This window comes from Marmota flaviventris, chromosome 16 (assembly GCF_047511675.1).
Source record: "Marmota flaviventris isolate mMarFla1 chromosome 16, mMarFla1.hap1, whole genome shotgun sequence".
NCBI lineage: Eukaryota > Metazoa > Chordata > Mammalia > Rodentia > Sciuridae > Marmota > Marmota flaviventris.
The window spans coordinates 53,156,008-53,171,533 of record NC_092513.1 but is presented as its reverse complement, the minus strand read 5'-3'; the positions used below and the strand labels follow the sequence as shown (position 1 = coordinate 53,171,533).

Below are 15,526 nucleotides of genomic sequence, written 5' to 3'. Positions count from 1 at the left end.
AAATATCACACATCCTGTTTATACATATTGGCTTGTTGTCCACAGCTCTTCAAAGAGTCAGTGACACCCCCCTAACTCACACTCAGCCCCACCCCCAACTTCCTGTTCATTGGGGTACTGCATTCCTACTACTACTTAAGAGGTGCCTCCTGCAACAAAATACTCTGTATTACGACAACTTTTAAAGAAAATACTTTATTACGTCATGAAAAAAGGCATCGATCAACTAGATTCATACTTGTTTGAAAAAAAAAATGAAAATTTTATTAATTAGACAGTATGTGGGCATCCTGTTCCACATGGGAATGAAAAGATGCAATAGGTTCTCAAAGTATTGCACAGTCTGAAAAAAACACCAACAAAAAAAAAGGGGAAGGGGTGGGAAAAAAAAAATCACATGATATTGGGAGCCATCTCACATTATGAATAATCTACCAAGAAACATTTAAAAAAGAAAACCCTTTGTTTCTACAGTAGCTTTGAGTTTATAGTTCTTGGAATGACTGTATTCCATTGAAGACATCTCAGTAACAGGAAGCTTCATTTTAGCAATCCCATGTGCAAATATTAATAAAAAAATATATAAAATAACGCAATTCATCTCTTGCCATCACCACCCCCCTTGGCAATCATGACATTTTTGAGAACTGTTTTGCTTGAAAGGGGGGTGTTAAGCTGTAAGTTTTGCCTGAAGCTCCATCTCTGCAGCCCGTTTGAGTGCAACATCCACTAGAAGCTGAAATCCACTAAAATCCTGGTTGAGGTCCGGTGGAGTAGGGGGAGGAGTGTTGAAAAGACCGCTCTGAGTATTTGTACTCGGTCCAGACTTACATGTGTCCTCCGGATACATGAGAGAGGTGTCTGTAAAGTTGCTGGCTGCCATTTGCTGTATATCTGTGGTTTGTCCCATACCAACCGACTGGCAGAGAGGGAAAGGCACATCTTTCAATGCAGTCACAGTGGTATGGCAGATCACTGATGGACGAGGCAAAATTGATCCCGGGGACGATGGCTTGGGAGACAGGGGCCTCCCTAGGGTTGGGTTTGGTCCAGCTGTGCAGGAATGAAACGGGCTCTCCTCTACAGCTGGCATGAAGTTTTTGATACCTATTGCAGCCTCCATAGAGCTAGCTTCAGAAACCTTGGCCCCACGGCGGGAAATTGTGAACTGATTTGGATCTTTGCCATCCTTTCTCAGCATGTCAGGGAGGAGCCTGCGTCGGGCGTTGATGAACCAGTTACAGACCTGAAATCATATTGGTACACTTTGAACATTTTCCTCATTCAATCAGCAAACAGGTTCTAGGGGTGCCTCTCTTTGAATGAAAGAAGGCGCAGAAAGGCTTATTTGGACTCACCAGTTATTCCAAGGTATTTGAACCCAGCCAAGAAAAAGTGCTACCTCCTGTCATAAATCTCCTTCTGCTTTGAATACAAATTTGCTTTGGGGACTCGTTATCTTTCAATCTCTTCAGGAGAGAGAAAAGATATAAATTCCCAAATACCTGAAAATGATTTTAGGGAGGAAGCTTTACCTTTAACTCTCCCCTTTTTAACCTATTACCTACTGCCCCAACACTTGAGTTAATCAACTACAGGAAAACCTTTCCTGTATGAGAAGTGCCACACCTCCCCAGTAACTGATTTTTCCCAGTTCAAATGACTATGTCAACAGACATAACATGAATTACCTCACTGAAGTCTGTCCTTGTTTAAATATCAAACCAGTTTCCTGGGCAATAGAGTAAGGTTTAACCTCCTTTTTATGTTTGAAGGCTCTTTTAGGCATTAAAGGAAATGCTATCTGACAGATGACTGTCAAGTGTTTCTGTGTTCTCTAAATAGCCAACTATTAGCTTTTAGCGCTATAACGTTTCCAATAAAAAGATATTTCTTTTTTTTTTTTTTTTCAAGTGGGGAGGAGCTGAATGACTCTACACGCAGGAATGCTTTGAAATGACTTTGAAAATGAAAATTCATGTGTGAGGGCCTCAGAGGCAGAGTAGCATGCACAAGACCCTGGGTTCAACCCCTCAGCATTGGGAAAAAAAAAATGAGTGCAATAACCTTGTGCTCTCTTTCCTTACCTGTAGTGTGGACAGGTGAGTTTGCTGGGACAGTAATGCTTTTTCTTGCTCTGAGGGATAGGCATTGTACCGGTGCTCATACAGCCAATCCCGCAGAATCTGAACAGACTCCTTGGGTAGGTTACCCCTTCTCCGTCTCTTGCCTGAGCCAGCTGAAGAGGAAAGGTCCAGGGGTATGTCCATGCTGTCCTCATCCTCCGTCTCACTGCCAGATGCTGCAACAACACCTAGAAAAGCACAAAGGCCAGCTGTCACTTGCTTTTTATCAGCAGGGCAACTATCGCAGAGCTCATTGATTCTGACCAGTCAGTGTAATTGTATTTTTTCAACCACTGAAAACGAAGCAAAAGACCCGTGTTTTCTGCCCTGAATTACCAGGGTACCTGTAAAAGTCCTCAAGAGTAATTTGACTAGCTGCACATGGTAGATTTTCAATGACCAGATACCTTTTCTTAGGCACTGTCCTCTAGGACTTAACTTCTCACATTCTTTTTTGAATGATGTTCAGAAGTCTTTTGTTCAATCCATTGGGAGAGACAAACTGAATAATTTGCCCCTTTTGAAACAAGAAGGGTGCTGGGCAGTGGGGTGTGTGTTTAACAAGCTTCTGTTAAAGGTCATTCCTAACTAGAAATAAAAGGCTAATGAATATGCTAATTTACATCTTAAGTGTTAATCTTCCTCTTTCCATTAAAGGTTTGAAGTAAAAGAATTGCTATTTTTTCCCCCCACTGATATAAGGAGGACAAATTACCTAGCTAGTACTATAAAATACTTGTTAAAAATTTCTGCTAATTCCATGATCATTTCTTATTCATCACTACCTATATTTATGCAGGATTAGAACACCTACTTTCAATGGTCACTTCATTAACTACAACCACTAGTTTTCAAGTTTTATTACATAAAAGTATTTCTTTACTATTAGTACTCTAGGAAGACTTCAAAAGATGCCTGAAACTGAATTAACTTAAAACACTGCATAAATTTCGACTGCTAGTTTAATATGAACCTGCAATATCACATATCGATTAGCAGGGTTCAATACTTAAAATTCTTACATGACAAAGAAAACTAAGTATGCAACCCCCAAAGGAAGCTCTTTCTGTTGTAAGTACTTTAATCCTATCAGAAATTTTAAGAATTCACAAACCAGACAGAATATTTAAATCAGCTACACAGAATTCAATAAAAATTCAGACCGGCCCAACTGTTAAACATCATTTTTAATTAAAAGAATTTAAATAACAAATGCTATTAATCTCACCTTTCAAAACTATAACTGGTAACTGTGAATGACTAGAGAAATATTCTTTGTTGGGGGAAGACAATTTTAAAAGTATACATAAATTACAAACTATAAGCATGCTTGAAAATATCAGTGTTTCTGTATTAGAGATTAATTTTTAAAGGTATTACATTTTTAGCTTCATATATATTTTTTTCTTCTGTAACTTTGGTTGAAAAAAAGACCCAATTTTAACTGAATAATAGAAAATAAAAACAAAATGTTCTTCACAGTGATATACCATATAATGTATTTTTAAGGAACTTTTCAAAAATACACCAACTGATTGGCTTTACTTGGTGACACATTTAGTTTTGGACTGCAGGGGGCAGAAGGTGCTGGAGGGCGTTCCTACAGGAAAAGCAAAAAGCTCTAAAGACAAAGTAAAGCAAGTTCTAACAAAAGAGATGAATGATTTTGCAAATTCACTGTAGCTCAAGGATTAACAGTCATCAGTACCCAAGAATCCTAAGTTTTAACTGCTATGTGTTTGAATTTCCCCTCCCCTAAAGATTTAATTAAGCTGTTTCTTTTTTTAAAGTTTAAAGAAAGGGCATATTGAAAACTGAAACTGCTTTCACTGCTGAGAAGTTGAGAAACTTTCAAAACCCATACTGAAATTTGTGTGAACTATTAATAAAATACCTTGAGATTATAAATGATTTCCTGTTTCACGTTTGCCCTGATAACTAAGGAAATCACTTCTAAACACGTGTCAAGTTAATTGAATAACTAAAGCAAATTTGAATAAGGCAATTTGTTTAAACTCTCCAACGTCTGAAAGCTTCAAGGCTTTTATTTCCCTCTTCCTTTTTTTTAATCTGGAAAAAAGTGTGGAAAATCGCTCATTGAACAGTGAATTCCCAACTGTAAATTGGTAATAACAAAGAATTTGAAACAAGCAAGTAAACAACAACAACGGAAAAGAATAAAAAGCTCAAGAGTGTCCTTTGATCTGCTTGCTTCATTTGACAAGAAGCTTGATCTTTTCCAATAGGTTAGTGACATACAAAAGCAGGTTTCCGTTAAGCAACACCAAACTAAGGCAAGACTTCACTCTGTTCTCAGTTCATTTTGGGGGGGAGAAAAATGAATGCCAGGCCTCTGGATTTCTTAACAAATATTTTCAATATGTGCACAAAAGCTGAAGTAACAGGAAGTTAAAGCCTTCAGTGCCTTGGATTGGGCCAGCTGATATTTCACTGCAGCTAAACCACGTTTATTGCTGTCAGGACTGTTTTCATTAAAACTCTCCCTCCTGATTGTGGCTCAACTTGGAAAAACAAAGACTTTTCCTCGTTACTCATTTCCTACTGTAACAGAGCTTTTGAAAAGTTTCCCGGTTACGATTTGTTTCCAAACGTCCTGCTTTGCTTACACTTTAAAAATTGTGGTGTTGGAGGGGGGCAGTGGTGGGTGGGGAGAGAGGAATCAAAAGCCTTTTACTCTATCCACATACAAGGAAATGCTGTTTAGAAAGCCACAAGATGGCTCGTGGATCCCACGGCTCTGAGAAGCAATCTTGCTTCTCTGAACTTTCTTTTTCTGAATAGCTCTGAAACATCAAGGGGGAGGGGGACTGAGAAGGTGGTGGTGAAGTTGGATTTTTTAAAAAATGTTAAGAATCTAGTAATAAGACTAAAGGAAAGTTTAATAATTAGGTAAAGGCAAATCTAACCTAACTAACGAGTCTCCTGATCAGAATACCTCCCCTCTGGAGAAGCAAACAGGAATCCAATTTAACACCCAAGTTACTAAATCCACTGTGCGCTTGGCCGCCCCCAAAGAGCGATCCTAAAGCAACATGATCAGGAACTCGGACCAAAAAGACCGGGAGCATTTTCCTTGTCAAACCTTCCTTCTGCCTGTTTTTAACCCACTTTAGGTGATCTTTGGGGGCCGTCTTCAGTTTTCTAAGAGGACACATTATCATCACACGCCGGTTTACTAAAACCCGTACCCTGAAACTGAACTGAAAGTGCCTTTGTCTTAAGGAAACTAGAAAACATGCTCAGACTTTTCTGTAGACAGACAATAGGCCGAGACTGACTTCTGGAGCCCTACCGGAGCGGACAGGCAAGACTCCCTTTCAGCCCCAGGTAATCTTGGACAGGAGGAGGCAGGACCCGGAGGCTCGCGGGGAGAGGGAGGAGCCCGGAGAAGAGCAAGCCGCTTTTGTTCGGCTCCAACTGAAAACCGCCTGCAAACTGTTTTGAGTTAGCACGAGCAGAGGACCTCTGGGGCTTCGGGTCACTAGAGAACTAAAAATGGGGTCGTGGATCCCACATCCTCAAGGTGCCGGTCCCCGATCCCGGACGATTTGTCAGGGAAACCTAAAATGGGAAAGAAAACCCCGGCAACCTCAGCAGTCTCTGCTACCCTTCAGGGAGCCGAGAAGCAATTGCAAAGTTTCCTCTCCAACACGTCACCTTTCATTGTTTCCATGAGTCGGCGCAGAGTAGCAGATCCTCGGTGCGCCCAGGGCTGGGGACCACGGATTCCCCCACCCACCCTGCCAGGGTCCCCCGGAATACCCAAGAGGGCTGGGGGATGGGGGGCGTCGGGGGGAGCGGGGAGGAGGGAGGGGTTCGGGGGTGCCTGAGCCGGGAGGGTAATCACAGCGGCCCCCGCCAGAGCTCAAACAATGGGGAGGGGGCCGGCGGAAGCCCAGTTTTGCATTCGGAGCACTCGAACCACTCAAACCCAGAACCCCTTCTCCCCACACCTTATGCAGGCAAGTCCTATCAGAACCCAGAGCGCCTCCTATTAAGAGTGTAGATCTGTCAGCCTAGTATCAAGGATGACACGGCTTTGCAGAGACACCCGGACGTTCCCCGCGCGTTTTCTCAGCACCAAGTTAAACGTCCCCAACTGTAAACGCCCACGTTCTCACTCTGTCCTGCGGGGAGGGGTCCGCAGGGAGTTCTACTACCAAGTGGCACGTTTAATGTTACTCTCACTGGGGAAGCCTGGAGGGGGTGGGGACAGGGAAGTTCCGCGTGCCTGAGTCTCCCACAGAAGCACATCAACAGAACTCTAAGGTAAAAACACAGCCGAAGGAACCCTACAGGGAGTGCGGCTGCCCCTTCCGAACCTCGTTCCGTTGGAATTGCAGTTGCAGTCCCTTTCTGAAAGAATGTGGAGTTACCAACTCGAGGAAGCTCCCGAGCATGCGCAACAGCGCCCCCCGCCCCCGGTCCTTGGCTTCCCCGAGCGATTAACTTCTGTTTTGAACCACTCCACATAAATCACAACAGAAAAGCCAACTCTAGTCCACGACGGAACACTCAGGGGACCTCCCAGCGAGGGACTCAAAAGTTAACTTCAAAAGAGACTTTACAGTCTTTGACCTTTCAGGTGTTTTTCCCCCCCTGTGTATTTTGTTTTTTAAACCAGACAGACGGCAAGTTTTAGTTGTAAACCGTCCAGAACGCTTCGTGGAAACAATGACAGCCTCGCTCTTTGCACTTACAACCTAGCCTGCTTGTCACACTTGGACACATTTTGACTGCATGCAGCTTTAAGCAGCTTGCCCGATGTCCTAACTCCTCATCTTGCCCCAAATCCATCGTGGGAAAACTTAAAAGCTGGGAATTTTTTAGAAGTCTAGCTTTCCAAAGCCATGTACGCCCAAGGGCGATGTGAGGGTCCGGGATCACATTCCTTTGATTGTGAAAAACATCTCATCCCTATAAAACGGTACCAGGGCCCACTGGGTCGTAGGGGCCCCGGAACCGAACTTTCACACAAAGGCACCGCGGCCTTGGTAGCTCCAGATCCGGGCCAGGAAAAGCTAGGTGGGGTCCCCCGACACCGACCCCACACCCGCCGTCCGCCAGACAGAGCTAGCAGCCACGCGGCGGCTGGGCCAAGCGTGGGGTGTTGGTGGAGACAATGAAACTTGGAGGCGCACAAACAAGGCGCTGAGCGTTGATTCTTGACAACGTGCCAGCAGCGTGGAGAGGCTCGGCTCTCCACAACAGCCCTTCGTGTTGTGTCTAGAAGGAAAACAGCAACTGCCGTTCCAGACACAGCCTCAACAAAGAGAACGGCCGCCGCTCCAGCCCTAGAGCCCCTGGGCGGAAAAGTCCACCAAGTCACTTTCGCCCCCAGTCTAGCGCAGCGCGGCCCGGCCCGCGTGTTTCTCTGGGACTCGCAGCCCCGGTGCGCACAGCCCGCGGCCGCCTTACCTTTCTTGCTCTTCATTCTGTAACTCCCCTCCCAGCGGAAGGCAATGCTGGGGTCTCGAGGGGCCAGGAGCCGGGACACAGCGGGCAAGCCGTCGTCCTCCTTCACTGCAGACTCTCCAGCAACTTATAGGACGTGCTCCAGCCGTTATTGCTAAACAAGGCGCTTGGATCCCAGGCGCCTGCTCCTTGGGTGGAATTCAAGTGACACTTGGGCTTCCTCCTGCCGGGATCTTCTGGCAGCCGGCCGGGGGCTCTCCCTCACCCAACTCGCTCCCCTCCCCACTCCGCTCCTTTGTTCCCGGCTCCTGCACGGCGCACCTCGGCGCTGTCAGAGTGAGAGGCGAGGAGGGAAGGTACAGGAGGTCCTGCCTCCGCCCCCAGCCGCCCGCCCCGTCCCCCGCCCGTCCCACCGCGCCTCCGCCCCTCCCCCGCACCTTTCAGCGGGGGTGGACTGGACCGAGCAGCGCGGCCGCTCTGACCTGGCCACTGTCACCCGTCCCTCACAGGGGTGGCGGACCCTAGAAACACTATCACGCCTGCCTGCTGCGCGTGCACCGCCCGCATCCCTCGCCCGGCGGCGGAGACACCAGCTGAGCGTTCCGGGTTTTTCCTTTGGGCCTTTCTTCCTGAGGCTGGCGAGAGTGCGTTTGGTTAGGAAATTGCAACAGATGGGAAAAAGGACGCCCCCTTCTTCCCCTCCTCCACCCCAGGGAAGAAAAGACTCGCCCTCTTGTTTTTGACAGCTGCCCCACACTCCTCAGTCCCTGCTTGAGCCGCACAAGACAGCCGCTTCTGATTCAAGGGGCGGGGCACAAGAGGAAAAGTATTCGGGACAAGAACCAACTTCTTCCAGAATGTGCGGCTGCCATTGACACGCGGGCGCGGCGCGGCGCACCCTTCTCCTCCCGGGGCTCTTCCTCCAACAACGACAGTGGGAGGTGGGGGGGTGGGGATGAGACAGAAACCCTAGGCGAACGTCTGTTTCCCCGGGCTAAAGCTGTGAGTTCCGGATTGGATTGCAAGGCAGTTTCGAAATCTAACACGTTGCGAATAGACACTTGTCATGCTCACATGCTCTTTAAACGTCTCTGTCTGGGGACTGCCCGGGCGCGCGCCCGCCCTGCTGCTACTCGGCCCGACCCCTCCACCCCCGGACCCCGGCAGCTGCCGCCTTTATAGCAAAGAGGCGACCACGCCGTGACTGCTCATCCGTTTTGGTAAACAGTGTCTACTTTTAGGACTTAAATCCCGCTAGGGGACCCCTCCTCCCCTTCTGTATTTCAAACAGAAACTAGCCATTAAGTAAACACATGTTCCTGTGGGTTTATTTTGGTTGAGTTACGAGGACTCCAACAGGAGTTCCTTGATGAAATTCCCCTTTTAAAAGACCAGATGCTGTTTGGCTGATTTCTAGACACGCATGACCTCTCCTCTGGGTCTAGTTTTTTTTCCGCGTGGGTATGTCCCGTTGTTCTGAAGCAAAGCAAATGAACTGTCATACACCACGGTTAGACTTTCTCCATCACTGAAAAAGAAAAAAAAAAAAAAAACACCCTAAACGCAAATAAGCCTAGTAAAAGACGTCAGCGCCTGGGTCTGTCTCCAGTTTCGGCTCTGTGGCTGTTTTTGTTTTGTAACCTCGTTGGAGATCCCGGTAGGAGAAAGCTCCGTGGAAATAAGGTTAAACCCGAGAAGGACTAAAGCAGCCAAAGAATGACTAAACTAGACTTTGGAAACTGTTTTTAGGATTACGCTGAAAATTAAAGCCAGCCTCCTTTGCGCCCCCTTCCGAAAGACACCCCCGCCCCAAGAGTGCGTTATGGCCAGGGTTTAAAAAGCTTGGGTGGTTTTTCCAATTACAGGACTTAAAATGAATCAACAAGGAAAAAAGCGTCACTATAAGAAGGCAGCAACCTTACGATTTTTTTTTTTTTTTTTCCTTCTGTGGTTTGCCGACTGCTCGGCCCAGAAGAGAACACACATCTAAAAGCACGGGAGGCAGCCAGAGGAGGGAGGACAGGGTCCTGGGGAGAAACCACCAGCCTGGAGCTAGCTTGCAACTGCCTGGAGCCGAGTTCCTTCGCAGGGCCTGCCTGCAGATGAATCAGCTGCTGCGCCCGAGTGCGGGACAGATGTGGCGCGGGGAGGGGGCCGGCTTGTCCGGCGCCCGTTAGAGGGCCGCCTAGTTATTTCATTTGAAGGGTTGTTTGTTGCTGGGATTGGTGGCTCATATCCGCTCGGGAACCAGGAGAGGAGGGAGGAGAGACGCAGGGAGGAGGAGCCCGGGGCCAATGCCGCAGCGACTCCGCGGTCTGAGTGGCAGGATCCAAGCCTGGGACCGGACGGTTACTGCGGAGACGCTTTGTTTGCTAACTTCGAAAGCGCCTTCGGTTGCCTCCACTCTTTCGAAGCCACTCTACAAAACAAACCTTCGGTCCGTTTAACCCTCCCCTTGCCTGCTTTCGGCAGCCAGAGACAAAAATGTTTCCTTCTTCCCGGTGGTTATCCTTGGCCACGGGGTGGCTCTCATTATGTACACAAAGGTAGCTTTACTTTGGTCTAAGTGAATTTAGCTAATTAATGCGATTCTCCAGCAACCGAGATGGAAACCTAGAGTCAAGGGAGTTTACAGCTTGAAAACAAACTTTACAGGGCAAGGGGGAGGGGTGGAGAAAAATTAAAAGCCTCTTTCAAATTATGAGGAGGAGGAAAACGTGGAGACTTAAACTAACCTTGGCTAGAAAGCCAGCTTGATCCGGCCAACGCACACCTTTTGCTCGAAGCAGTGTTTATTAAAGCTGGCAGGATGCTCCCAAAAGAAACATAGGCACAATTCTATGATGCAGCTGTAGCTTGATAGCCTCCCTGGTGCATGTCACCCCACTCCACCCCCAACGCTAGTGCCAAACTTATGAGGAAACCAACCCAAAAAAAATGATCTCTGAACTCCAGCAATTGCTTTAGGATATTTTTTGCTTGCTTGCTTTTGTCAAGGTGGAAAAACAAGTTTCCGTTCTGGCTCTGTCAGTCTTTAAAGTGTCAGGGCCTCTCTGTAGAATCGATTCAGTGACTTTTAAGATTCCAATGCTTAAAACAAATTATGTGGACTCACATTTGCTACATATTATTTGCTGAATCCATCTGAATTTTCATTGGATTGGGAAATTGCCTGCCTGAAATTGAGACGTTGCAGGTTTTGGGGAAGGCTGCTGATAAAAAAATTTTTACCATTTTTTTTTTTCTTTTCAGGCACACACACAGTTCCATTTGGTGTCTTATCTTTAGAAGCTGCCTCAAGGCCAAGCAAAGAAACAAGAGTTGTCATTAAGTTACTTTTCACAGCTTGCAAAAACTCAGATGGAAACTTGGAAAGGCAAAGAAGCCAGAAAAGTATATCAATGAATGCAGTTATTATTTTTGATATCAGGTCCATCAAATGATTGGAAGATATATTTGTTGTATTTCTTTTCTTTTTTTTTTTTTAATTCATTGACTTTAATTCATTGATTAGACATGATTTCCATCAGGTGCTGTGTCCTAGGTGGGGGGATGATGACTCACAGTCTTTGGATCCCTTTTGCTTCTTGTGTCTAGAAGGCAGATATTTTTTATAAAATATGCAGACTCTTGGGCTCCAAACACTGCACAAGGGGCCTATAATCATCTTGTCACATCTCAGGTCAGAGGGTCTTGGCTGTTTATGAAGAAGCTGACCATTGTCTTTTCAAGGGCCTGGGGCTGGGCTATGGCTCTTGTGGTGATTTTATCAACCCCAGCAGGATAATTCTCCTCCTTTTTGCTGCATGAATAATGTAACCGGTGCTACTACTTTTCTCCTACTCTTCACATCTCTTTCCAGTCCTCCTTTCTCCTCTGTTGTTACTTCTCTTTACCTTAAGTGGATTTTGGAATCCAGGAGACAGACAGCAAACTAATTTATTAAGCCCAGCATTTACCTCCTTTATTCTAAATATCTCCTATCTGCATGTGCTTCATAAATTTATGAAATATTTAATTTAAATGATCTTATTTCATGTAAGTTTTTTTTTTCTTGAAGTCAAGATAAATAACACATTCAAATGCAACACAGCTAAAATGCATAACACTAACTATTGGACATACATTATCTGGCTCTAAATCAAGTGATCTCTAGGAAATCCTGTGAGGAAGGCAGAGACTGACCTCAGATTACAACATCAAAGGATACCAGAGACATCATAATCTCCTGGACACTGGGGGTTGCTCTCTGAAATCTATCTCTGGTTTTCTAAGAGGCTATATCTTTCAATGCACCTATCTTTTGTGACTTTTTTTTTTAATCTCCTTTTTTTTTTTTGGTGCCACTGAGGGTGAAACCCAGAGCCTCACACATATAGGCAAGCAGTATGCCACTGAGCTACACCCCCAGCCTAGACTCATTTTTTAATTAAAAACAACAACAACAAAAGACTTCTCAACAAATCAGGGAAGAAAAAAGAACTATGCAAACTGAGATATGAAAGACCTCCTGACTGCACCCTCTTACCTTCCATGTGGGTATTTATACACCCATAAACCTAGCATGACCCCTTGGGTCAATGAGCTAAAAAACAAGATTTTTCATCTTAATTTCGTGTTTTTAAGTCCTTCTGCCTAGGCCTATCCTTCATCCCTTGTTTCGTGTCTGACAGTTATCAGTCAAGACTTGGCTTATATTTCACTTTTTTAGAGGAGTCTTCTCTGACTACCTAACCTAAATCAGGTGTCATGTGTCTCCTGCCCCTCCATCCCGCCCCCATATAGCTCAGGGTTTTTTAGCCATGATCCTATTGACATCATTTGGGGGCTGGATAATTCTTTGCTGCGGGTGCTGTCCTGTGAACAAGATCACTGGCCTCTAGCCAGTATGTACTAGTGCATCTTCCCCCCAAATTAGGACAAACACCCATCTCCAGACATTGCCAGGTATCCCCTGAGGGGTTAGAAATGGGACAAGAGTGGTCATCCTTTGTTGGAGACCATAAAGCTAGCTCAACTCTTTCCTTAGTTCTTCAATTAAACTACAGTTTTTAATCATTTCATTTATGTATTAAGTTTTTCCCTCTGAACCCTCACTAAAGTACATGATCATTATTAAAACTTTATGCACTTAGCATAGTGCCTAAAATATGATAGGTACCCAATAAATATTTATTTAACAAATAATGCGTGACAATGAGACTATAAACATCAAGAAGAACGTAATTATTTATTGTTTAGAACATGCCAAGCAATGTGAAAATACTTTCCTTGTTTTACCATATTTATTCCTGAAAACATTCCTCAAAAGTACTTCTTCTTTTTCTTATTTTGTTTTGTGACTCACCAGGGCCTGGTGCATGCTAGGCAAGCATTCTACCACTTGTCCTATACCCCAGCCCTACTCCTTATTATCTCCATCTTACAGATAAAGAAGTTGAAGTCTAGAAGAGTTAATTTGTCCTGCCAGCATGACCCCTTGGGTCAATGAGCTAAAAAATAATGACATTCTAAGATTTACTTTTTCATTTATTTAACAATTTTCTCAGCAGTGAGCCCTTAACAGTTTTCAACTTGTAGGCAATTATATGTAAAATATACAACAATTAACAGGCTATAGGCAGCAACCAATTGGAAGGAGCTTCTGATTGTGTACCAAAACACACTGATATGAATCAACATCTCAGCATATTGTCAACTTGTATGCAAATCTCTTGAGACTTGTGGGAGCAAATATTTTTAGCAGTCTCCAGGAGGTGGAATAGCTGAGTCAAAAGGTGTGTGCATTTAAAATTTTGGCAGATCTTGCCAAATTGCCCTCCAAATGATCTCACTTATTTCAAATCCCACTGAAGGTATTTGAGATCTTTTTTTTTCTATACTCTTGCTAACACTGCATATTATCAATTTCCAATTTGTTTGTTTACTACGTAAATAAATGGAACCTAATTTTTTTAAAGTTCATATTTCTTTGTTTAAGAGGGTAAACCTATTTTTGTTATATGTTTTGATCATTTCTAAAATTTCTTTTTTGTTATGGTTTGGATCTGAAAGTTCCCCCAAAGGCTTGTATGTTGAAGGCCTGGTCCCAATGCAGTAATGTTCCCTGGTGGGGCTTTTGAGAAGTGATTGGATCTCGTGAGCTGTGATCTCATCCATGGATTAATCCATAGGTGTGTTCATAATGGAATGGACTATTGGGAGGTGGTAGAAATTCTAGGAGTTAGGGCCTAGTTGGAAGAAGGAGGTCACTGGAGGAATGCCTTAGAAGGGTATTTCTTATCACTGATCCCTTCCTTTCTCTGTCTCTTTCTCAACCTACCCACCTTTCTGGCTGTCATGAGATGAGCAGTTGTCCTCCACCATGCTTTTCTACCATGAAGTTCTGCCTTACCTCAGTCCAAAAGGCATTGAAGTCAGCCAACCAGGGTCAGAAACCTCTGAAACAGTGAGCCAAAATAAACCTTTCCTCTTTTAGGATTTTATCACAGCAACAAATTCTGACTAATACATTCTTCTTGCTTATTCATAACTTTTCCCAAAGTTTATATTAATATTGTTTTTTTTTTTTCTGTTCTTTTTTTTTTTTTTTTGTAAAACAAAAGTCAAGGGTGTTTTTGTATTAGCTTAAAAAAAATAAAAAAGCAATGAACTAATTGTATCATAATTGCAGAGAGACAATATGTTTTGGTTTTAAATATAAATATGTATGTGTGTGTGTGTGTGTGTGTGTGTGTATTTGCAGCCAGGTGTGGTGGCCTATACCTGTAATCCCAGCAACTCTGGAGGCTGAGACAGGAGGATGGCAAGTTAGAAGCCAGCCTCAGCAAATTAGTGAGGCCCTAAGCAATTTAGTGAGACCCTGTCTCAAAATAAAATATAAAAAGTAGCTCAGTGGTAAGCTCCCTGGGTTAAATCTCCTGTTAAAAAAAAAAAAAAAGGAATAAGTGCCATATTTTTGCAATTAAAGTCAGACCTTCAGAATAAGTTTTAAATGTATTTCCTTTCTTTCCATCAAGGGGTTAATCCATTCACATGTTTCCATTTATTGCTATTACTTCTGCCCCAAACTGTTGAAGAATCCTTTATAATAGCAATAAAATATCCAGGAATAAAATTAACAAGAAATATGTGCAAGTTTTATGAAGAAAACTTTAAAACCCTACTGAGGGACATAAAGGAAGACTTAAGTAAAATAAAAGGCAACTTATTCTTTCTAGCAAGTTTCAACAGTGAAATCTATGGAAAGATAGAGTCTTCCAATGTCAATCTTCAAACTGAAAAGCAATTTCCACTGAAATAATGACAGGGTTTTTTGGTGGTTGTTGTTTGTTTTGTTTTATTTTTGAGATAGGAGTCTCCCTATGTTGCCTCGGCTGATCTCCAACTCCTGGGATCAAGCAATCCTCCTGCCTCAGCCTCCCAAATAGCTGGGACTACAGGCACATGCCAATGCACCCAGCTTTGTTTTGTTTTTTAATTGACAAAGGCAGGCTACAGTTCATGGAAATGGAACATCTCACCATAGCCAGGGAAAGTCTAAAAGAAAAGAGCTTGGAGTGGGGAAGGACAGAGAAAGTCTTTTCAGATATTTAAGTTCATTTTGGAGTTTATATTTAAAGTATTTAATTTTGTACTGAAAAACATACGAAGAAGAAAAATAAATAATGAAACAGATTATAACATATATGAAGACTTGAATTTTACACAAAAGGCGTTTCCTATTAGGAAATGTATTAAATTGGGACAATTGACTAACTTTAGTTAAAAATATAGCTGCATCAGTTGTGACACAAACCTGTAGTCTCAGTTACTTAGGGGGCACTAAGGCAGCAGGATGGTTTGAGCCCAGCCTGAGCAACATATGAGACTCTGTCTAAAAAATCAAATAAATATGAAGCTGTATCTCTGTCTCCTTTAGCAACAATAAAATTCATCTGAATTTTAAAAGATGAAATGTAAAG

The 15,526-nt window shown here is 43.8% G+C and overlaps 1 protein-coding gene across 4 annotated transcripts; it reads right to left on the bottom strand.

The window, feature by feature from the left end:
* Positions 1-238: 238 nt before the first annotated feature.
* Tgif1 (TGFB induced factor homeobox 1) lies at positions 239-8,486 on the bottom strand. 4 transcript variants are annotated; one of them, XM_027942951.3, is made up of 5 exons: positions 8,410-8,486; positions 8,000-8,197; positions 7,566-7,750; positions 2,088-2,314; positions 239-1,246 (listed from the first exon to the last, which is right to left on the bottom strand). In XM_027942951.3, the coding sequence occupies exons 3-5, from the start codon at positions 7,579-7,581 to the stop codon at positions 671-673; spliced, it is 819 nt and encodes a 272-aa protein (XP_027798752.1). In that variant the 5' UTR covers positions 7,582-7,750; positions 8,000-8,197; positions 8,410-8,486; the 3' UTR covers positions 239-670. The 4 variants fall into 4 exon arrangements, with proteins under 4 accessions (XP_027798752.1, XP_027798751.1, XP_071458546.1 ...); XM_027942950.3 differs by having other exon boundaries at positions 8,000-8,470; XM_071602445.1 differs by having other exon boundaries at positions 8,045-8,470.
* Positions 8,487-15,526: the final 7,040 nt, after the last annotated feature.